This window comes from Rhinolophus sinicus, chromosome 14, assembly GCF_057876585.1.
Source record: "Rhinolophus sinicus isolate RSI-liver-muscle chromosome 14, RSI-T2T, whole genome shotgun sequence".
Lineage (NCBI taxonomy): Eukaryota > Metazoa > Chordata > Mammalia > Chiroptera > Rhinolophidae > Rhinolophus > Rhinolophus sinicus.
In genome coordinates, this window is record NC_142514.1 from 87,944,876 (window position 1) to 87,970,507 (window position 25,632).

Here is a 25,632-nt window from a genome sequence, read left to right on the forward strand (position 1 = left end):
CTAAAAACCCAAGTATTCCTTTTAATTTTCCCCTTAGTTTCTTCCAGTTAGTAAAATCATTAAAATTATAATGAAAACCAAAATTATAAATTAAATTATGCTATATGAAATTGCTGATAATTCAAATAATTTTGACCTTCAAAAGCAGTAATTTCACAGAGCTCATCATTATGGTAACTCCAAAGCTCTCGTTTTTAAGATTTTTAAATCTGAATTTTATATATTTAGAAATTAAATACAATGGCAGTAATATGGCTTCATATTGGCAAGTGACCTGTTGATTTCCAACATATGAATCTGAAAGTTGTTTTCTATACCTGAAGTCTAACAGCCAATCGGATCTGAATCCAGTGAACCTTTCTGTTACATATTGTCAGTTACATATTGAAATAATTAAGGTTTCATTTCTATTTGGAACCCACCTGGAATCTTTAAGCTAGGTTTTCAAGACTCAAGATACTGCAATTCAGACATGAGATGCTTAACATTTACTGCCAAAGTTTCACTGAATGATCTATCCTACAACAGAATACACTACTAGCAACAACAATCAATAGACCACTAACACACACAACAACAGGGCTCAATCTCAAAAGTATGTGTAGTGGGAGAAGGCAGAGTACACTACATTTATATGAATTCTCAAAAGACGTATCTCATCAGCAGTAACGAAAAGCAGGTCTCTGGTTGCCTATGGCTGTGGGTAGAGAAATTGATTATGAAAAGGGGGATAAGGGAACTTTTGGGAGTGATGGGAATATTCTCTACCTTGACTGAGGTGATAGTTACATGGGGGGGTATAAGTTTGTCAAAACGCAACGAAATGTACACTTAAAATGGGTGCATTTTATTTTATGTAAACAATACCTCAATAAAGTTCACGTACAAAAAACAGAATGACAGTATTTTTCAATTAACAAGTAAAACATGAAAACCTTATTTTTAAAAAATTAATATATTATGGATAAAGCTCAAATTTCCTTTGACCACCCTCCCAGTCCTGGTTTCCACCCCTTATTCCCCCTATCTGTACCATCTCCCCCAAAATAATCAATTGTGAGTCTGGCAGGGGTTCTTCTGGACTTTTAAGAATATATTTAAATCCATATACAGCCACTGAATACGTATTGTTTTGTACAAAGATATATAACTTGTACACCCTTTCTACAACTTGCTATTTTCACTTAGCATTGTTTCTGAGATCTATGCATGTTCATATAGATAAAGTTTATTTCTTTTAAATCCAATACAGTAACCTATTGTATGACTACAGTGCATTTTATTTAGCCAGGCCTTTCCGCTCCTGACAGACATTTAGGTTGTTTTTCCCTATTACACTTCACCAGTCTGCGCAGCGTTAATGGTTAGTAAGGTAGTTACCATGAGGGGTAAGAGAGGATCGGGATTGCAGATGTGTTCCAAGGAGACTTTAGCCTTATCTGTAAGGTTGGAATTTTTTACAATGAGAATGTATTTGTGTATTATTTATATAATTGAATATTGCCTTTAAAGAATTTTCTGATACATAAATTATCAAAAAAGAATGAAACAAAATAGGAATAGGAAGCAATCACCTATTAAAATATAAGGAAAACAAAGTTATAGGGCAAATAGTGTATTCATGGTGTGAGATATAAGCAGTTATGAAAAATAATGATCTGAGCACTAAACAGGTCACAGAAACACATTCTCCTACTCAAAGCAATTATAATGAAAATATTGGCATGTTGGTATCATGGATGGCATCAGCTTGATATATGCAAATACTTCATTTACACTTTCTGCTTTCTTCTTTTATGACTATGATGTCTTTCCCCATCCCTGAAATGGAAGGGGTGAAAAAAATTATCATAAATGATGACATTTTAATATAAGAGCTTTAAATAATCATTCATCAGTAACATACCTACATCAGATATAAAACAGAACAAGTAAAAACAGCATTTAGAACTGAACAGTGACTATTTTAAGAGTATATATGAAAAATGCATCATTAAAACTAAGGGACAAAACTGAGAAGAGGATAAACAAAATGGACTTTTTTTAAACTGCAGTTTGGAGTTCCACTCTAAAATTAACTTTGAATGTACATACTCATACGTGGTTTATGACCAGAGAATTCCTTTCAATAGACTACTAAAGTCATAAAAGGAATTCAGAAACTATCTGACATCCTTCCCTGATTCCTATCTCAACTCCCCACAATTCATTCCATCTCAGGGGAATATCAAAGATTAGCCTATTGAGAAGTATTTCCTGCTAATATACAGTTTATCCTTTCTAAAAGAAAATTGTTCATGTTTAGATTTTGAGGCTGTCTAATGTAGTTAAGTCAATAGGGACTGATCAGACATGTCAAAAATTAATTAAGAAGAAGCACTAACGAACCAGAAAGAAGAGTGCACAATTTCTGATAGCTAATCAACAGTTAATTTTGTATATAATTATATATATATATATATACAAGAGTATATAATTACAAAATATCATTCATTATACGAATCAAAAGGGATTACTAAGCAAATAGTTCATTTTTATAAGAGAAGGACTAAGTCATAGCTAGCTTTAAAAACATGAATTGCATGATCATATGAGCAAAATGATTAAACCAATAAACCTATTAATTCCTGATCACCAGGGGCCCTGGAGAGATATCATTTGAGAGCATATGATTAGACAAGCGCTGTGCACGTAATACTAAGTAAGACACAGACCTGCCCTCAAAGAGCTCACAGTCTAGTAGGGAGAGTAATAATTAAGTTCCATAAAAAGAATGTGCTAGGTAGACCGGTAACAAATGGAAAAGATCAGTTCTGTTGAATGAGTGAAAAAAGGCTTCATGGGAATGACTAAGCTGGGTCTAAAGGATGAGGAGGGGTTTACCAAGCCGGCTTTAAAATAAAATTAGGCAGCGGAACATGACGTGGAAAGGCACAGTTGGGGCACAGTGTGGAGGAGGAACTGTAAGAAATTTGGGCTGGCTAGAGCATAAATAATGCGTTTCATGGGGTAGTGACAAAATACAGGGATAGGTGGGCAGATGCCCTGATCCTGGAGGTCTTGAGAGCCATTCTAAGGAATGTGAATTTTGCCACTAAAGAGTTTTAAGAGGTGAAAATTCACTTTGGCAGTAGGGTAGGACTGGATCCATAAGGGACAAGCTTAGAGACAGGTAGAACAATTAGGAAAACTACCATCACTTTCCAGATAGACAGCAATAATGACGGGAGGAGAAGGTGTATATAAGGTATCTTCAGGTAGAACTGACAGCGATTAAGACCAGATGGTAAGGAATAAAAAAGGAGGATCTAACATGACCTCTTGATTTCTGGCTCAGATGAACAGGTGATGGTCAGCCATTAACTAGGACAGCAAACACTGGGGAAGGAGGAGCAAACTGAGAAAAAGAAAATAAGTTCAGTCACAGACTTGATGAACCTGAGATCCAGGTAGATGCCCAGTAAGCAGCTAGAATACAGGAAGAGACCTCAATTGATTTAAATTTACTATTTTAGTACAAGTTCATATCTCTCAGCTATCAAAACGTCATCAAGGATATTAACAAGGGTCCACTGACTGACATTAAAGTTTGGATATTCTCTCTGACACTATATACCCTTTATCTGAGGAATTAGCAAGAGAAAGAAAAAGTAAGAGAGAGAGGGTGAAAGAGAGGAAGGAAGGAAGGAGCAGAAGAAAGGCAAATACTTTTTTTAACATAACTAACTTTCTACCTAGACATTACTTTCATACACCCTGGTTAAAAAACAAGTAATAAAAAACAGAAACCTATATCCAATCAGGCATATAGAGAACTGTCATCAGAGCTGTGGTTATTTGAACTGAAATAGGACAAATGTTAAGAATTTTTATCAATTATTTACTCTCCTTAATTTACTCTTACAATCTATTTTTTTCAACATGGTCTATAACAAAATGAACTATTTTTCAAAATTAAACAATTCAATGTTGGATGATGTAGAGTTAGACTTACCTCTCTTTCCTTCTTCTTGAGTCCCAGTTTTTATCCTTATCTTTGTTTCTTTTTCGTTTATGTGGGCTCCTACTCCGATTCCTTCTATGTCGTGAACACTCAGCATCCAAATAGCTCCCACCGGACTGCCGAGAATCTAGGGAGGCTGATCGCCTTTCTTCATTCCTGAAACATCAAAAGGAACATCAATCAGTCAGTTTTAACCACTGGTCTCCAGTATAGACCATCCTAAAGCCCAATGTTCTGTATCAGACCAGTGATAGACAGCGTCTAAATAAATGTGTATAATCTTACATTCCATATAAGAGGGTAATCAAAGAAACATAGCTTTTATAATGTGTTTTACAACTCTGGTATAATAATCCTGAGCAATGACAAGAAACCATCAGCATTCTGATGAATTATAGTGTGCTACTAAGGGCCTTGGAAATGCTAAAGTTTAGTTAAACAATTATAGGTAACAGATTATAGAGAGTATTTTCACTGATAAATACAATGACATACTTTTCAGTGTCATCCTCCGCTTTTTCCTGCTCTTCTTGCCACTGATTACTGAGTTCTTCCATATGCACATTTATCACATCCCGAATCACCTTAGGAGAGGTAAGCACAGAATTTCAGATAAGGAAGCTGTTCAAACAATTAAGACTATAATGCTAAAAAAAAAAGTCACTGCTGACAATCAATCAAATATTTATTAATAAGAGCTTTGATACAGTGGACTGTGGGACGTGTGCAGTTTAGAAAACATAAAAAAGGCAATAGTCAAATTGGGATATGAATGGTAGATAAAAGCATTATATCAATGTTAAATTTGCTAAAGTTGATAACCATGCTGATTATGTAAGGAAGGATCCCTATTCTTAGGAAACACATACGACGTATTTAGGGATAAAGAATCATGACGTATGTAACCCTTTAATAATTCAGAAAAAATTATGTAGATAGAGACTGAGAAAAAAAATGTACAGATAAAGAGAGAAAAGATGACAAGCAAATGGAGCAAAATGTTAAAACAGGTGATTTGTATAAAGGATAGGAGTTCTTTGTACTATTTCAGTTTTGCAATTTATTTGTGTGTTTCAGATTATTTACAAATAAAACTTTTCTAAAAACCTTATCATTAAGATAACAGACAAAACATGAAACATTACAGTCACTTCAGATACTTTCTCAATGAGGCTATAAATCACCTAAGAATATTTAAAAGTTTTTCTTTTTTTCCTATTTATCCTATTGCATCAAGCACCACGCTGGTCACTACGTAAATGAAACTAAAATAGAAGCTTACAGTTGGTTCCCTCATGACTAATTAAGAAAGTTTTAAGAAGAAAGGCATGGAAAACAGGGCCAGTCTCAGAGACACACTATAGCTCAGGTCAGACTGCGTTTCTCCCCACCTCAAAGAAGTTTTCAGCAGCGCCTGAAGTGAAGTGGCACAATATCCAAATTCCTTAACAGAGCCTTCGAAGCCTTCCACAATTTTACTACATCACATAGTAGAAGCAGCCTTATCTCCCACTTGATAGTTTTTCAAAAACACTAAGTTCTAGCCACCCTGGATTACTAACGGGTCTCTGGAAAACCCCTGTACTTTTATTTCCTTTTAGGAACACTAGTCCTTTCACCTGGAAAATCCTTATCCACCATTTCCCCTCCTTCATGCATTGTCTTGTAGAAAAACTAAGATAGGTCAAGGTGTAACCCAGGGAGTGACATGAGTCACACATACCTGAATCCCAATTCCAGCTCTAGCACTTCCGGAGTAGCCTATATAACTCCCTGACTAGTAGCTCTGTGAGCTCTGTGAAGCCCAAATGTTACTGGTGCAGTTTCCACACAGTCAACCTGGCATAAGGAGAGAGCCAATAAACAGACATGCCCTTACCCCTCAAGTACTATCTTCTCTATACATACGTTGATCTCACCTTCTTTTAGCACTTATAGCAATCTGTATTTTGAAAGGTCTTTTTCACTTGTTAAACTATAAGAAGTTCCTTGAGAGTGGGGTCTGTGTACATTTATCTTACATACCCCACAGTAGTTTGTTATGCACAGTAACTACACTACCTAATACATTTTTACTGAAATTTATCAAAGTTCAGGTTCTAGTTCAAAGCAAACAAAAATTATGTAAGATAGAAATGAAGCTAGGAATGGCTAAAATGTTGAATATAAATATAAATCAGAGATATAAGTCACTAAAAGAATTGTAAACACTGAAGTAATTTAGAGATGAAAGATTATTTGGGATCTGTTTCCAAAATTACCAAGCATCAGAGCAGGGGAGCTAGGTAGTGAGTGGGAGTATAAATAAGACAAGGAGATCCAAACTCCTTAATTATGTTGATAATTGTTGAAGCTGGGTGATGGGTACATACAGATTCGTTAGACTATTCTATCCACTTTAGTACATGTTTGAGTATTTCCATAATAAAAAGTTAACCATAAAATTATAAAGAACACTAGCAGCAACACTGAAACTTGATTGCAAGGTTATGAGACTACTGAAGAAACAAATGATGTACAACCAAGTGTTTGAGGGACTATAGGAATCACTGAGGCTGTATGACATGGTCCCAGACCTCTACTGGGAGAGGTAAGTCTAAAACACGTACTTTAATTGCAAAAAGAACAGCATAAAATTAAACGCTAAGCCATGTGGTACAGAGCACAAATGCAATAAGCCAGTGCCTGGCTCAGAACTAGCACCTCATGGCAACAGGGGGTATCAAGATTTCAAACAGTGAAGATTCCAGTCCAAGATGGAGGCATAGGAAGGCCCTGAACTCGTCTCCTCCTATAGACACGACAAATATACAGCTACATGTGGAACAATTTCCTCTGAAAAGGGCCTGAGAGCTAGATGAACAGTGCCTCCACAACAAAAGATAAAAGAGATGCATCAAGATGGGCAGGAGAGATGAACGGTCTCACCTGGGACCCCACCCCAGACATGGTGATCCACAACCAGGAGGGATCCAAAAAAATACGGAACTCACCCTAGAAGAGTGAAGGGATCGTGCCCCAGATTAGGCACCCCAACTCTTGGATCCAGCACTGGGAAGATGAGCTGCCAAAATGCCTGGTTTTGAAAATCAATGGGGACTAAATCCAGGAGAAACAGAACTGTAGGGCATGTAGCTCCTGCTCCTAAAGGGCATGTATGCAGACCCACGCACCTTGAGATCCAGCACAAAGCAGTCTGAAAAGGCCTAGATCATTAAGTGAGAAAGATCCACTTACTAAACTTAAAGCAGCTGCCAAAGAGGCAGGAACCTGCTAAGATTTTTCCCCAGGGACAAACGCGCTAGCTGGCACCATTTTTGCAATCTCATTCTAACTTGCTTGTGACGAAGCTGGTTTACACCATTTTTGGTGCCCTCCTTCTAGCCTGCCAGCACCAGTAGAGTGATTTATCCCTCTGGCACTGCTACCAGGCCAGGCAAGCACCTGCACCCTGCCCACCTGTGCCGCAGCCACACAACCAGTCAGGCAAACACCCCACACGCCCCACGCTCCCTGCACAGCAGCTACACCTGATGAGTGCTCTGCAATCTACCCATCTTTACACTGCAGTTGGCCCTGCCACAGGCCATGAGTAGGCACAGCCCCCCTACAGCACCTGGCTCTGGTGGTAAGAGCAGATGGAACTTTGGGGCCCATGGATCATCTCCTACACAAGGCCACTCCTTCAGGACTGGAAGAGGTAGCTATTTCACCTAATATATACAGACAGAGAGTCAGGCAAAATGAGGAAACAAAGAAGCATGTTCCAAACCAAAGAACATAACACACCCAGAAAAATAACCGTAATAAACAGAGATAACAGCAAACTAATGACAAATAGTTCAAAGCAAAAGTCATAAAAATGTTCATCAAACTGAGAGAAGAATGGATGAACATAGTGAGAACTTTAAGAGATAGAAAATATAAGAAAGTACCAGTTCAGTATAACTGAACTGAAAAATACACTCGAGGGGTTCAATAGCAACTGGATGAAGTAGAAGTAAAAATCAGTGAGAAGACACAGGAACGAAATACACCCAGACAGAGCAGCAAAAGGAAAAAAGAATTTTAAAAAACGAAAATACCTTAAGAGACCTCTAGGACAACATCAGGTGGAATAAATTTCACATTAAAGGGGTCCCAGAAGGAAAGCAGAAAAGGGCCAGAAAAGTTATTTAAAGAAATAATGGCAAAAAGCTTCCCTAATCTAGGAAAGAAAACAGACACCCAAATCCAGAAAGCCCAGGGAGTTTCAAATAAGATGACCCTAAAGAGAATCACACCAAGACACATTATAATTAACACGGCAGCATGAAGGATAAAGAGAGAATATTGAGAACAGCAAGAGAAAAACAACTTACTACATACAAGGCAAACCCCATAAGGCCACCAGAACATTTTCAGCATATACTTTATAGGCCAGAAGAGAGCGGCCTAACATATTCAAAGTCCTGAAAGGAAAAAATTTCCAACCAAGGATTCTCCATCCAGCAAGGTTAACATTAAGATTTGAAGATCACGTTTTCCAGATAAGCAAAAGCTTAAGGAGTTCATCACCACTAAATCAGCCTTACCAGGAATGTTAAAGAAACTTTTCTAAGCTAAAAAGAAAGGCATTAATTAATAATAAGAAAACATACAAAAGTAAAAATATCATTTGAAAAGGTAAATATACAGTAAAGGCCGATCAATCATCTATAAAGCAAGTATGAAGGCTAAAAACAAAAGAAGGAAAATTAAAATTACAATTATTAGTCAAGGAAAACACAAAATAAAAAGATGTAAAATGTGTCATCAAAAATATAAAACGTGGGGGGAAGGGGAAAAAATGTAAAGCTTTGGAATGTATTCAAATTTAAGTTGCTATCAACTTAAAAGAGATTGTTATACACATAGGATGTTACATGAGAACCTCATGATAACCACAAAGAAAAAACATATAGTAAACCACACAAAAGAAAATTAAAAAGGACTATAAGCATAACACTGAAGAAAACCATCAAACCACAAGGGAAGAGAAAAAGAAGAAGAAAGAACAGAGAGGAGTTATAAAACCAGCCAGAAGACAATTAACAAAATGGCAATAAGTACATACCTATCAATGATTACTTTAAATGTAAATGGAATAAATTTAGCAATCAAAACACAAAGAGTGGCTGAATGGATAAAACAACAAGACCTACCTATATGCTGCTTACAGGAGGCTCACTTCAGAAGGATAAACACGAACTGAATGTGAAAGGATGGAAAAGATATTCCACACAAAAGGAAATGAAAAGAAAGCTGGTGTTGCTATACTCATATCAGACAAATATACTTTAAAACAAAGACTAATAAGACAATGAAGGGCAGTATATGATAAAGATGTCAATCTAACAAGAAGATACTAGTAAGGAGATTGAATCAGTAATCAAAAACCTCCTAACAAATAAAAGTCCAGGACCACATGGTTTCACTGGTGAATTCTTGCAAACATTCAAAGATTTAATACCTATCCTTTTCAAATTCTTCTAAAAAACTGAAGAGGAAGGTACTCTTCCAAACATATTTTACAAGGCCGGAATTACCCTGATACCAAAACTAGATAAGGACACCACACACACAAAAGAAGTACGGGCCAATAGCCTTGATGAACACAGATGCAAAAATCCTCAACAGAACATTAACAAACTAAATTCAACAATATATTAAGAGGATCACACACCACAATCAAGTGGGACTTATTCCCTGGATACAACGATGGTTCAACATCCATAAATCAATCAGTGTGATACACATTAACAAAATGAACAATAAAAATCATACGATCATCTCAATAGATGCAGAAAAATCATTGTTGAATCAAAATTCACCATCCATTTATGATAAAAACTCTAAACAAAGTGAATATACAGGAAAAGTATTTCAACATAATAAAGTCCATATATGACAAACCCACAACTAATACCATACTCAATGATGAAAAGCTGGAAGCTTTTCCTCTAAGATCAGGAACAAGACAATGATGCCAACTCTCACCACTTTTATTCAACATAATATTTGAAAAAGCACTAGGCACAGCAATTAGGCAAGAACTAGATAAAAGGCATCCAAATCAGAAAAGAAGTAAAACGGTTGCTCTTGGCAAACGACATGACTATATATAGAAAACACTAAAGATTCCACCATAAATACACATTTTTCCAAAGAAGACATACAGATGGCCAATAGGCTCAGGAACAGATGCTCAACATCACTAATCGTTGGGGAAATACAAATCAAAACCACAATGAGCTATCACCTCATACCTGTTAGAATGACTTTATCAAAAAGACAAGTATTAACAAATGTTGGAGAGGCTGTGGAGAAAAGGCAACCCTCATACACTGTTGGTGAGACTGTAAGTTGCTGTAGCCTCTATGGAAAACAGTATGGAAATTCCTTAAAAAAATTAAGAATAGAGGTACCATATGACCAGCAATTCCACTTCTAAGTATTTATCCAGAATACAAAAACACTGATTTGAAAAGATGTATGTACCCCTATGCTCATGGTACCATTATTTACAATAGCCAAGATATGGAAACAACCAAAGTGTCCATGGATGGATGAATGAATGGATCGCTCTCTTTCTCTCTCTTTCTCTCTCTCTCTCTCTCTCTCTCACAGGAATACCACTCAGTCATAAAAAAGAATGAAACCTTGCCATTTGTGACAACATGGATGGACCTTGAGGGTATAATGCTAAGTGAAATAAGTCAGAAGAGAAAGACAAATACCACATGATTTCACTCATATGTGGGATCTTCTAAAAAATACAATAAAAAATGAACAAACAAAACAAAGACACTCATAGACACGAAGAATAGATTGGTGATTACCAGGGGAAGGGGGGTGGGCAGTAGGTAAAAAGGGGGAAGGGGACAATTGCATGGTGATGGACAGTAACTAGACTTTTGGAGGTGATTACTCTGTAGTCTACAGATGTCAAATTATAGTGTCGTACATGTGGAATTTACACAACAGGAAAAAAAAGACTTAAAACAGCAAAACAAAAAGCATTTCAGATGAGAAATCAACTATTTATTTATACTATAATTTATAGTATGAATTATAAATAATTTATCCTAAGATATTTCTTAAGCCCAAATATTTAGTAGAATACATAAAAGCACACTAAAATTTTTTGCCAAAAAAGACAGCTATTAATTGAGCAATTTGTGTCAACATACATAATCTCAATCAATTCTCTTAACAACCCTACAAAGTCTGTATTATTAAGTGAAAAAAAATCGAATCTTAAAAAGCTCAAAACTACCTTGCCCAACCAAGTGAAAACAGCCAATGATAAACATTAGAATCAAAACTTAAGCACCGGTTTATTTAAAGCCAAAACTCATGTTCCGACCACTTTCTCAAAAGTATGTCGTTTCTTGGGCAGCCAGTTAGCTCAGTTGGTTAGAGGGTGGTGCTCATAACGACAGGGTTGCTGGTTTGATCCCGCATGGGCTACTATGAGCTGTGCCCTCCACAACTAGACTGAAACAACTTAAGTTGGAGCTGACGGGTCCTAGAAAAACACACTTAACAAATAAAAGCTAAAAAAAAACAAGTAGTTTCTTAGGACTGTACAACCTCTTTATATAAGGTTTTTGTAATCTGAATAGCCTTTGTCTGGCAAAGGGTGAATCTGAAAGTGATGGAGCAAATATAAATCAGGTATGGCCACCTAGAAGATACTTACTTTCAGAAAACCTTTCCAAGGAACTGTGGAAATCCACAAAACAGACTTAGAAAACTACCTACGGGAAATTCTGTTCTCGGCAAAGCTCTACGAGAGTATGTAAAACTTACCTCCGTATATGATTTCTTGGTTATATGAACATTTTTAGCTCTATAGGACTGGCGTCTTCTTTTATAATCCCTCACTTCTGCCAGGATTTCAAGGTAAGATTTTGGACTTTTTCTACTATTATCTAACAAAAGAATAAAATAAAATTAGTATGTCCTTACCTTTTAAATTCTTATAAATTAGCAGGAAGGAATACCACCACAATCATACTATATTTCAACTTTTCAATGTAGCATGCAAAAATATTCTAAAAATTCTATATCATGTAAATATGCTAAGTTTTATATCATTCATTTTCTCTAGCCATTATTTGAACATAAGAGTATTTAGGTAAAAAGATTCAAGGAACAGCACAGCTGTACAACATTCTTACAGAAGGAAGCTATGCTTAATGTAAAAATCAGAGAGCAAAATTTCATGTACTAAGTAAACATCTTAATATATACACATATGTGAATATCAGATAATACAAAACCATCCTATCCAACTCAAAGTAAACTGACACAGCATATATTAATGGAATGACAACAAAAAATATAAAAATATAGAAATATAAAATTATAAAAATGTAAAATATTTTTTAAATTATAAAATATAAAATTATGATACTGATTTCTAACCTTGATTGACTTTTGCAGCCAAGTCTACAAAGAGATCACTGTCATTTTCAACAGTTTGAGAATCAGAGCGCTTTTTCTTTGTCTCCTCAATTACAAAATCATAGAGGGCAAGACGATCGGCTTGGGTCAGATCACAAACAAACCGTTTGTGATTCAGAGGAACTTCAACAGGCAATGAAGAATAAATCCCTAAAGTAAAAATAAAACCACAAGAATAAACAATACATGAAGCATTGTGGACTTAAAATTCTACGACTTATATTTAAACATGTGCTGCAATAATGCGGGATTAACACATTCTTTTCATAATCATTAAATATACAAAATATCAACCTAAGTGATAAATGGTATTCTGAATGCTATATCCAAATAAAGGATGTATTGTAGCTGTTCGTTATTCTCTCCAACAACATTAAAAGACAGATTCCATGAAGGCAGACAGTAATTACCATTTGCTTATAAGAAAATTTTTTGGATAACAACTTTTAAAAGGCTACCCATATTATAAAGTAGATATTAACTTCCTTTCTGTTTATATGCTTTTTCCCATAAAAGCTAGAGTAAAAAAACTTTTAATAGGCAATACACATTATAGTCCCTTTGAAAATAAATTATGGAAATACGAAAAATATTTCATCAAGCTAGCTATACCATATTCAAAATATATCCCATCTGTGCAATGACTTAGAGCTAAGGACCAAAAAACAATTCAGTAGCAAAAACCCTATACTTCCTCAGACCAGAGAAAGACAGATTAAAGTGAGACTAAACTTGTTTTAATTTTCTGAAGAGGAAGCATATTAGCTTAACCAAGTTAACTGAAAAAAGTTAACAGCGGTGCCCCCACGACAGTTACAGAACTTCTAAAATCTTCTCATTAACGAAAAAAAGTAAATACAATACCTTGATATGATGTATTAAACACTGAAGAAATTTTTTGTTTTGAGATTCAAATTTTCTCAGTGAAATAAAAAAATTATTGTAACTGTAAATAAAGCATTTTAAAACGATAGTCCCAGACTTCATTATTCACTAATGCAAACAAAGAACATGAGCTACTAAAGGAATCCTTTTAATTTTTGCTAGGTCACCCCAAAGTAATAACTTTGCTTCACAGAACAATGTAAAATCAGTAGCTCTTCCCAGATACTTATATTTGATAAAGTCTAACCTTGTTGACTTCCTAAGAGGCAAAAAAAAAAAAAAAAGTTCAAATAAAAGCATACTAGGAACTAAGCATTAGAACACAAAAAAAGAGTTGACTTTACATTTGTCTACATATTAAGAGCATAGATAGCTACACTGACTCTGAACATGTCCGTGGTTTAACAGCTAGGGATAACAATACACCGCAATTTGTACTAGTCAAAGGATTTCAAGTAAGTGGGGAAGAAGGGTTTCCTTTCAAGTCAATCAATTTTATTCGAATTCTGGTGGACACCAGGAAAAGCCCTTTTATGTAGCCAGATGTTAAAACATAAATGAGTTAGCTTTGATAAACCTAATTCCTTTCAATACAGGCTATAAAAGTCTGGGAGAAAAACACAAAGATTAGAAAACACTGATGTACAGTCATGCCCCAATTAATGACGGGGTTATGTCTGAGAAATGCGTCGTGAGGCGATTTTCTTATTGTACGAACATCACCGAGTGCACTGACACAAACGTGGGTGGTACAGCCCACTACACTCTCTGGGGTAGCCTATCTCTCCTCGGCTACAAACCTGTACGGCATTTACTGTACTGAATACTGTAGGTAATTGTAATACAACATATTTGTGTATCTACACATATCTAAACCTAGAAAACGTAGTAAAAATACAGTGTAAAAGATAAAGTATGTGTGTAGGCTTGTGAGTTGGGGTGCAGGGGAGCACTGTAGAGAGAGGCACCATGGGAGGGAGAACAGACATCAGGAGGGAGGAAGGGAGGGGGAGAGAGAAGAAAGAGAAGGGGAAAGAAAGGTAGAGCAGAAGCAGAGATCAAGAGACAGATAAAGCTTGAGCTAAGAAATAATAAAGTGGGGAGAGACAGACAGAAAGGGAGGAATGCAACTGGGAGGCGAGATAAGGAGAAAGGAAGGCAAGGGAAGTGAGCTTGTATGCAGGAGTGTGTGGGTGGTCATATGTGGGGGGGGGGGCTCCTGGGCTCCCCTCGTCCTCAGCCTGCTCCCCTCACTCCTTCACCAACTCCAGGCCCCAGCCAGGGGCAGGGCATAAGGCAGGTAGACAGACAAGCTAAGCCTCTTGGTCTATTTAAATCACCCAGAGCTAGCAATAAATCCAACATCCTACGTAATCAGATTCAGCCTTTTCTTTCAACATTACAAACTTTTGCTTATAATCCATTGTAACCTTATGGACCACCACCGTATATGCAGTCTGTTGTATACCAAAATGTCATTATGCAGTGCATGACTGTATGGTAAACAAGCTCCACATAAACCTTTGCTGGTTACTTTTAAACAAAGAAATATAATTTCCTCCTTAAAATATTCTGCAGTTTTCTTTTATTCATCTTAAATTTCTGTATGGTGAAGATTGATACTAATTCCAAATCAAGACTATAATATTGTGACAGTGATTAAAATAAAGTTTAGAAATTTGAGTGATACTTTTAAAAGGATATCATTTGCAAAAAGGATACTGCATATCTTTAAATAAGGAGTACATTCAGGTTCCTAATTCCTCTTTATACTCACCCCAATTACTGAAAAAGAAAAAGTACAGGAAAAGTTAAACAAACTGCATTCAAATCATTCAGAACACAGATATTTCTGAGAAGAAAAAATGGGTAAACACACTTAAATAAGCTTACATAAAACGTAAATTTTCAAACGTAAGTTTCTATATGATTTAGAGATCTATCTGAATGCACTATAATCGTATCAATTCTGTGACCTATCTCCTTTTTTGTACAGTTTTTTAAATTGTGTTAAAATATACATAACAAAATTTAACATTTTAACCATTTTAAGTGTATAGTTCATTGGCATTAGTACACATTGTTGTGCAACCATCACTTCTATCCAACTCCAGAAGTTTCAATCACCCCAAACTGAAACTCTAATCAACTTTTTAATAACTCAAACTCTCAATTCTTCCTTGTTAGTCACTCTTGCCATCATAGGACATCTTAAACATATGAGATACAATATTAAATATTAACAAGAGGTGTTGTTCCTAAGATATAAATTCAGAATTTTAGGGAGAATTCATACAGACTCAATTTCCTAACATTAGAGATAAAGAAATTAAAGCCCACAGAAGCAAACTGACTTGCCAAAGTCTCCCATGCAGTAGGAACAGATCAGCTCTAGAACCACTGTAATGAATTTTAGCGTTCTTCAGCATAGTACACTGACCTTCAAACCATGCCCATGACGCCAGTACAGCTGAGCCTTGAACAATGTGGGGGTTACGAGCGCTGACCCCACCTTCCCCACACAGTCGAAAATCCTCGTATAACTTTTGACTCCCTAAAAACTTAACTACAGTCAGCCCTTGGTATCCGCAGGGGACTGGTTCCAGAATCCTCCGTGGATACCAAAATCCACGGATGCTCAAGTCCCTTACACAAAATGGCGTAGAACAATGCTTATAGTCAGCCCTCTGCATCCCTAGATATCCCAACTGTGGATCGAAAATACTGTTTTGGTATCCTCCTCAGATACCAAAATCCATGGATGCGAAACCCACAGATACAGAGGGCCAAAAAAATCCACACATAAGTGGACGTGCACAGTTCAAACCCATGTTGTTCAAGGGTCAACTGTATACGTCATGAAACTGAAGGACAGCAACGGGAATCTTTAATACTGAAGGAAAAAGATAAGCCACTACAAAATGATTGTTTATGATTGAAATTAACATCCTGGTTATAAAACTAACCAAAGTAACTGGATCTGAACATAAGTAAGTAGATCCAATGGTGGTTTAAGCTTTCACAAAGGTTAATGGATTGTGAATTCTGTACCATAAGTTTAGATCCGACAAGACTGAGGAAATGAAAACATAAATATAATCCCATCGAAAATTATAATTTAGTGAATAACAGACAAAATATTAATTAAATGGGAAAATGGAAAATTGTTCATGTTTGTCATCTTCCTTCAAAGTAAATACATCAATTAAGAAGATATTAAAGAGGTCCTGGGGTAAAATATTTAAAAGGTCTAAGACATAAGTGATCCATAAAAAATCATCTCTGTTGAGAAATTGTGGAACTTTACCCAAGATGAAAAAAAGTTTTAAAAAGAGGGTTACAAATCATATAAAAATATTCTTAACAATTAAATCTTAATTTAAGCTAGTGCAAAAAATTCAAAATCAAATAAGTTCCTCTTATCTATTGAAAGAAGTATTCATTCAAAGTAATGCTTTGCTTTTGTAAAGAACTCAATGTCCTAATCTGCCTTATTACTCAATTATATAAAAAATTTAGAACATTTTCTAATGTTGTAGAAAATTACTCATAAATATAAAAATATGATCACCCAATACATTATCTTAATATTGCTTTCTATACATTAATTTACTTAGAAATTAAATTGCTTAACCAATAGCAGCTACCAATTATTAGTTAAGGCTAGTTCAGCATTCATTATCTCTATTGCTCTAACCAACACCACAAGATAGTTTTATATCACAGGAAAGGAAGCAAAAACTCAGAAAACTTGTCATTTATACAAGACGAAGCAGCTAATTTATTTCTTTGAAACAGTCTTACACAAAATAGAATAAACAATGAACAGTACGAATTGTAACAGTATGTACAGATTTAAAGTTTGTGATATTCTATTTAATGACAGGCATAATAAATAATGAATATATTTGAGCAATATCTAGAATCCACAAATTTCACTAACTGTAGAGTTTCTAACAGAAAGCAGAATAACTCAGTTCAGAGTCTGTGGCAAAATTCAGAACTTGGTTCTTGATCCAGCTTTGCTATTATCTAGCAAAGGAATGTTAATTCACTTTTGTGTGCCTCTATTTCTTCACCTATTATGGAGGGGAAAAGATTTATCCAACCTACCATAAGTTTGTTGTGAAGGAGTAATGAAATATATAAGAGCTTTGAAAAAAAGAATCTCTTTGCAAATATAAAAATATTGAGGACCTTTAGAACAAACACACCAGGACTTTATCACCTATATCAGAGAGGGTTTGTCTCCTTATCTGTAAAAAGCAGACGCTGGATTAGATGATCTCCAAAGTCTCTTTCAACTCTAAAATAAATTCAGTAAATCTATCTAACTAGTTAAGGTCACATAAAGTCCTTTAATAATTAACCCCTCCAAAACAACAAAAAACAACATCCTCTTTTTAATTGGTTGATAACTAAACAGGGGCAATGGATAGAACCAATAATAAGAGCCAAAAAAAAGGCTTGACTGATCACAGATCAGTAATTTGATGAGAGTCAAATAAGATGAGAGTCAAATGTCTTCCTCAAAGAAAAAAACCTGGAATTTAGCACAAAAGTACATAAAAATGGGAGTACATCAAAAGAGGAAATACAAGAAATGTGCTTATGGCTGTTGTAAGGCACTAACATAATATAGACTAAGGGTTAAGAGACTTCCTCCTTCTGAGGCCACAGAGTGATTATGGAGAAATCAAGCCCAGATGTTTGCTAGCACAATGGGTTAAGATCCTGAACTTCAAAAAGGAAGAAAACAAATCATAACAATGGCCTGGTGAATATAATTCAGATAGGAAAAAAGAGTGATGAAAAAAAAAGCTATGATGTCCAAAGAAAGCTACCTTCAGAAGATTCAAAAGACAACTCAGAAAACCTTATAAAAGGAGCCAGTCGTGCTTAGACTAGATGTCATATCTAGGTTCAGAAATCTAATTAACTTTATTTACTCATATACGTCTATGTTTTTGATGGATTAAGTTTTCTTTCAATTTACGAAAAGCTCATACTTAAAAATTCTCACCTAGGCTCTGCTGAAGTAAATCCCAGACAGAAACACTACCCCAGCTCCAAAGCTGGGCATGAAGGGATCCACAAACGCTCTGAAAGTGCATGTAAAACTTTGTGCTTTAAATTCTGAGAGGCAGCTGTGGAAACTGATCTCTTTTAGCCTTTCCTTTTATATTGCATCTCAACATTCTTATACTTAACAGTGGGCGAATTCTCAAAAGAGGAAATCTCAGGGTAAAACACTTCCACTCAATGGGATTTATTTACTAAATAATCCTAATTTTAAAAATTATGTACAAGGCAATCTCTCCTATTGGGTAATTCCAAAGTATGAAGAGCTAGCTAAGATAGTTTCCTGGTGAGACTGGTATATTTGAGCAGAAAATATCTAACAAATGAAGTTGACACCAAGCACAGCAGCCTAATATTAAATGTAAAACTTAACCTTTCCCATGTAATTGTTTTCACAAGATTTTTCTTAAAAATTAGTAATGTGTTTGTGGGAGGAAAACAGTTTGATTCATTAATTAGCTCAAACTATGATGCCACTTACTTTGATTGTAACAGTCACCATCTTTTCCAACTGCAGTTCTAGCTTGCTTAATTATCTGGAATTGTGAATCCTTATCTGTCAAAAAAAAAAAAAAAAAAAAAGCCCATAAACACAATACGAATCATCAGTGTCCACAATTAAATTATTAACTGGTTTCTAATCCAAGCTCTTTGGGCACATAGAGACTAACCTTCAAGAACCTTAATAGAGGAAACACCCACATCACTGCCTACGTAATCTGAACGCAGAATTCTTCCAGGTCTAGCTAGATCCCAGTCAGTAACCAGAGTTCAAGTGGTTCAGAAAACATTATAACCAGACATGTAGCAGCAGTAGCCACCATAATTCTTAGCAACCAATAATATCTAACATTTCTTGATTCCCAGCTAAGTGTCAGGCAGCATTCTAAAAATATTACTTATATCATATCATTTAATCCTCACAAAGGAACTATTACCATGATACCCATCTTATAAACAAATTTAGGCAACAAACAGGTTAATTTCCTTGCTGAAAGTCACATATCTATTAGTGACAAAACCAGGAGCTGAATCAGAGCATTCTGATTTCAGAGCCCAAGATTTTAACCTCTTGGGATACATTTCCATCCTCAGTCCTATCTTCAAACTGTGTTGTCTGGCCAAATTTTTGTTATAACCAAGAACAGTGTCTGTCCTACTGTACAAAGCTTTGCAGGGTTTTCACTGCCTATTAATATAAGTCTGGTCTCTAAAGTTCGGGTTACAAAAACTAATCTCACTATATATTAACTAATCCTACATCCTCTTAAGGTATAAAATGTCTTTAATCATAAGCACACTTATAAAGTCTATTCTTTTGATAATTCAAAAATGAATTATCAATATCTACATAGACATATCTACAGTAAGATATTTTAAAGTTATAACCTATTAAGTTAATACTTACTCAAAGTAATTGAAGGTATCTTCACATTCTCATAGAAAAATTCAGAATTATACATTTTATCCTAAACAGGAAAACAAAAAACAACACTTAGTGTTTTTGAGTATCGGAGGATTTCCTATTTTAAGATTTGACATAAACCAACAATTGATTAGTATTGTTTAAATATTTCTTGCAATAATTCGTGATATTAGGCAAGTACCATTTTACCCCACAGATGACTATTATTTTATGTCAGAAAAATCTCACATTGTACTTTCCATATATTGTGAATTTATTAATGCATCAATTATATGACATATACATAATAAATATGATACCTCTTCTTCTTTGGTGTAGCCCAGTTTCCTCAATCTACACGATACCATGTGCTTTGCTAAAGATGATTTAGGCATGCGATGATTGGAATCATAAGGGCATATCACAATTTCATCCTATGAAAATCAAACAGAAACAAAGAAAAAAGGTACATAATATTTAAAAATTTAAATAATTATACCATTAAATGTTTATACTTAAGTGGTACTATCTAGTTACGTCCTCTTCTGCAGGCCACTCCCAACCCTGTTTGAATGTAATGTACATATTAAAAATATCAACCTCCCTCAATTTCCCTACCCCTCTGCCCCCTCTCCACCCCTTCAAAACCCAATTGTGAGGATTTAGGATTTGTTCCCACTCACTGCCTCAACAACCTCACCTACCTTCTTCCTACTATATAGCCAAAGCACATGCCATTGTCCTTATAACATAGGTCACAATCTACTTGTCTATTTCTGTCATCCTGATACACTCTTCATGTTCCTTCTACCTCTTCAGCTCCTTCTACTTGGTCCTCTAAAGATCTGTCTTCTGTGTTCTATCTGTCCCCCTTTATTCCACCCCCCCAAAGTGACCTTATATACCTGGGTTACACATATTTTTTCCTATTTATTTATTTTAATTCCCAACCTCCAAACCCCACCCTTTTAGCAACCTTCAGCTTATTCTCTATATCTACGGGTGTTTCTGGTTTTGTTGATTCATTTTTTACTTAGATTCCACATATAAGTGAAATTACACAGTATTTGTCTTTCTCTATCCGACTCATTTCACTTAGCATAATACCTTCTAGGTCCATTCATTTTGTCACAAATGGCAAAATATTATTTTTATTGCTGAATAACATTCCACTGTGTATGTTACCACTACCTGTCCCCCTTTAAATGCTGGTGTTTCATGTAGGTCTAACCAGCAGTCTTTTACCAACTGACATACACTTACTAGAAGAACTCATGGCTTTAATTTTCACTATATCGTGATGATTCCCCAAATCTAGATCTTGAGACCTTGTTTGTCTTTGAGTACCTTACACTAAAATTTCAACATGACCAAAACAAATTCATGATATTCATGATCTCCTGACCCCCAAACCCATTCATCTTTTGTTTCCTATTTCAGTGAAAGGTCCTACTTGCTCCAGCAAGAAACTTCCTCTTCTCCCACATCATCCACATCTAATCAATCACCTATTGTTTTTACTCCTAAATAACTCTGTGAAATCTCTCCACATAATCCATCCCCACTACCACTTTCCCAACTCAAGATATCATCATCTCTCTCCTGGATTACAACAGCCATTGCCTAACTCGTTTCGCTTCCAGTCTTGCTGTCCATTCCATTCTCAAACTGTAACTAGTTTGAATCCCAGCTCTGCCTCACTGACTGTATGAACTTGGTCAAGGAAAGTATCCTTTCTTTGCCTCAGTTTCCTCATTTATAAAATAGGTATAATAGCAGGACCTCTCTCACAAAGCTATTATCAAGATGAAGTTATACATGAATTGACATACATACAGCAATTTGAACGGGATCTAGTACATAGCAAGTATTCAATAAATATAAGCAAATATTACTTTATTCAAAGGTAAATATAATTATGGTATGCCCTGGCGTAAAATACTTTCATGCCTCCTCTATTGCCCTCATAAAAAAAATATACATATATATATAGATAGATAGATTCTTTAAAATGGCTGACACAGGACCTGTAAGATCTGGCCCCTACCCACCATCACTGTCCTCCTTCTCCACATCCTATGCTCTAGCTGTCCTTAAATGCAGGAGGTTTCCTGACCTGGTCATGCCCTTGTCTCTGGACTTCTACACAGGCTGTTGATGTTTCCTCTGTGCTTCCCCTAGCTAATTCACTCAATGTTATTTATCAGCTTAGAATTCACTTTATCCAGGAAGTCTTCACTGTACCACCACAGCCTACAACAACCTGTACTACAGCAATTTCATCCCACCCGTCATAGATTTCGTCACATTATAATGTAATGGCTGATTTCTGTCACTATTACCAGACAGTAAGCTCTGTAAGGACAGAAACCGTGACTGTTGTTCACTCAACTTCAGTATTAAAACACTCCAGCAGTATAGATTCATTAACTATCTGGACTGCACCTAGTCTAGGAATTACAGATGTCATTTACCAGGATTTTTAAGCCAGTCACTCTCCTGAATAATAGCTATTGGTTTTGCAGAAGTTAGATGTATACCCACAGCTGACTGTCAGAATTTTGGAATTTTACAAAGGAGTTTTAGAAAGGCAGCATAGCAGTTAAGCACAGATTCTCAGGAGCCAGAATGCCTGGGTTCAAATCCCAACTGACATTAGCAGTGTATCCTTCGACAAATTCCAACCTCTCTGGGTTTGTTTCCTCATCTGCAAAACGTGGCTTAACATTATTTACTTCATTAAGGTAATGAGTAAATGGTAAGGTAATGTATAGTAAGTGGCCTATACAAAGTACGATATAAGTATTAATTCAAGAAATCCAAATTTACTATAATGCTAAGTAAACAATGGCATGGAAAGGTTTGGTAGATCCCAATAGAAATTCACAGCTTAAAATATATCTCTAAACAAAAAATAAAGTGTTTTCTTTTAATTCCACTATGTTGTGAATACAATAAATGTGAACAGTTTGTATATAAATCAAATACACTTTAAATGCCTCTAGGATCATATGGTATTTGTCTTTCTCAATCTGACTTATTTCAACTTAGGTCCATCCACGTTGTTGCAAATGGTTAAGATTTCTTTAAGAGCAGATTAATACTCCATTGTGTAAATGTACCACAATTTCTTTATCCAATCTTTTACTGATGGGCATTTCGGTTGTTTCCATATCTTGGCTATTGTGAATAGCGCTGCAGTAAGTATAGGAGGTGTATATATCTTTTCGAATTAGTGTTCTGGATTTGTTGCATAAATATCCAGGAGTGGAACTGTTAGGTCACAAGGTACTTCTACTTTTAACTTTTGAGGAACCTCCACATTGAATATAAAGACCATAATAAACGAACAAAAATAGACTCATAGATACAGAGAACAAACTGATGATTGCTAGATGGGAACAGGGTTGGGAGGCTGAGTGAGAAAGGTGAAGGGATTAAGAAGTACAAATTGGTAGTTATAAAATAGTCATGGGGATGTAAAGTCCAGTATGGGGAATATGGTCAACAATATTATAAAAACTATGTATAGTGGCAGATGGGTACTAGAATTATCAAGAGGTCACTTCATAAATTATACAAATGCCTAACCACTACATTGTACACCTGAAATATAAAATAATACTGAATGTCAACTATAATTTAAAAAATATATGTAGTCACGGGATATAAAGTACAACATATGGAATGCAGTCAATGGTACTGTAATAGCTATGTATGCTACCAGATGGGTAGTGGACTTGGGGTTATCACTTTGTGAGGTGTGTAAATGTGCAATAACTATGTTGTTTTGTGCAGCTGAAATTAATAAAATAAAAAATTTTAAGGCCTGTGGGGAATCAGTTATGTAATTTAAACCTAAGAGAAATTATTATAGCTTGGTAAACCCAAAAAGAATTCAGAGATCATGAATTATCCCACATTGGAACACTTCCCTTGCTCCCACCCCACTTCCAAAAAAAAAGAAATCAGAATTGGTCACTCTAATATAGTAGCCTACATTTTTTTTTTCCAAAAGAATTCTAATGCTTTGGAGAGTTGGCAGTCACCATCTCTTAGTGATATCCTTTAATAATCCTAGAGCCGGTGCTGTCCCCAGTCGGAAATGTGCAATTTTAAGGCAGAGAAAGGTAAACTGAGCACCCAAGCTCTCCTGACAGTGAAACTGGTGCAATTGTGGAATCCATGTGACAAATGACAAAGCAAACCGCCAATACCTCTGCTAGAAGCACCCTGAGACCCATTCATTTATTTTCTTAATAAACACCAGATCTGACATTCCCTCCTTACCCATCCCATTTTCACCTTTTCTTGAAATCCGAGGTTCCGCGGGTTTGCCGCACAGGTGATGGGTGCGGAGTGCCCCGGACCACTCGCGCGCCCCAACCCAGGGTCCAGGGGCGTCAGAGGCGCTCCAAGCCCGGTCCTGGGCGCCCACCACGGCTCTACAGAGGGTTGGGGGCGCCCACGGCCCCCCGCGCTAATTCTTCTACCGCCACAGAAGACCGCAGGCTGAGGGTCCCCAAAGGTACCCGGCGCGCCCACACCCCTCACCTCTGCCGCCTCCTCCTCCCCGGGGTCCAGCCGATCCAGGTTCCAGCCCAAGGACACCGTCACCTCCTCCAGCGTCCGACAGCAGCTCTCCACAAACTCGCTCAGCTCCTCCTGCAGCCGCCGCCGATCCTCCACCGGAGGAGGATCGCCCTCCATGGCCGCATCCGGCCTGCCAAAGAAAGGCTCAGGAAATTAACCGCGGCGCGCGCGAGCTTCTGGGAGTTGTGGGCGGGGCCACGAGGCCACGTGACTAGAACCGCCTATAGGGGAAGGCCCGGGAAAGGGCGGAGCTGTCATTTTAAGAGGTTTTCCTATCTCTACCAAATACCGCTGGTTTTGTTACTGTTCCTGGGTGTATTTGCGCCTGGTATTCCCTGAACGGCAGTGCCCCCACCCCTATTTAAAAAAAAAAAAAAAAGTTTATATCTAAAGAAAAGTTTAAAGAATAGTACAGTGAGCATTCACATAGCCGTCCTCCAGCTCCTTAATTGTTAACATTTGGCCGCGTTTGCTTTCTCCCGCTCTCTCCACCTACACAGCCCCACACACTATTTTTGCTGAATTATTTGAAAGTAAATTATAGTACTTCACCTCCAAATGTCCATATGAATCTCCTAAGGATACGGATATTTTCCTACATAGCCACAGTACATGATCAAACCTAAGAAAATAATTTCCTATCATCTAATACACAGTTCATATTCAAGTTTCCCCAGTTGTCCCCAAAATTTCTTTTATAGTCATCTACTTTTTTTCAACCCACGAACTACAATTGATTATTTCTCTTTAATCTAGTACGGTATCCCCTACTCTCCTTTTTAAATTAAATCATTGAATTTTGTCAGGAGCCTCAACCAATTGTCTTGTAAAATATCCTTTTGGGATTTGTCAGATTTTTTTCCTCTGGGATTAGATTCAGTTTAAGCGTTTTTGCAAGATGTGTGTACCTCTTTGTTGTATCTCATAGAGAACACATATTTTAGATTCTCCTGCTACTAGTAATGCAAAATTTGATCACTTGGTAAAGGAGGTGGGAGTATCACTCTATTTTAATAGTACATTTCTTCTTAGTAATTGGTGTAGGATGATACCTTGAGGTTATATAAATGTCCTATTCCACCAACAAACTCACACAGTCCTTCACTGAATCTGTTATGTTAGAAATTATAAATGATTCTTTAATACTATCATGGTTTTTACACTAATTAGCTAT

The 25,632-nt window shown here is 36.3% G+C and overlaps 1 protein-coding gene across 1 annotated transcript; it reads right to left on the reverse strand.

Moving 5' to 3' along the window:
- Nucleotides 1-826: 826 nt before the first annotated feature.
- Nucleotides 827-24,616, reverse strand: SNRNP48 (small nuclear ribonucleoprotein U11/U12 subunit 48). Its single transcript, XM_019745423.3, has 9 exons — nt 24,420-24,616; nt 20,186-20,299; nt 19,869-19,929; nt 18,942-19,016; nt 12,455-12,643; nt 11,837-11,958; nt 4,499-4,587; nt 3,995-4,159; nt 827-1,821 (listed from the first exon to the last, which is right to left on the reverse strand). The coding sequence occupies exons 1-9, from the start codon at nt 24,573-24,575 to the stop codon at nt 1,773-1,775; spliced, it is 1,020 nt and encodes a 339-aa protein (XP_019600982.1). The 5' UTR covers nt 24,576-24,616; the 3' UTR covers nt 827-1,772.
- Nucleotides 24,617-25,632: the final 1,016 nt, after the last annotated feature.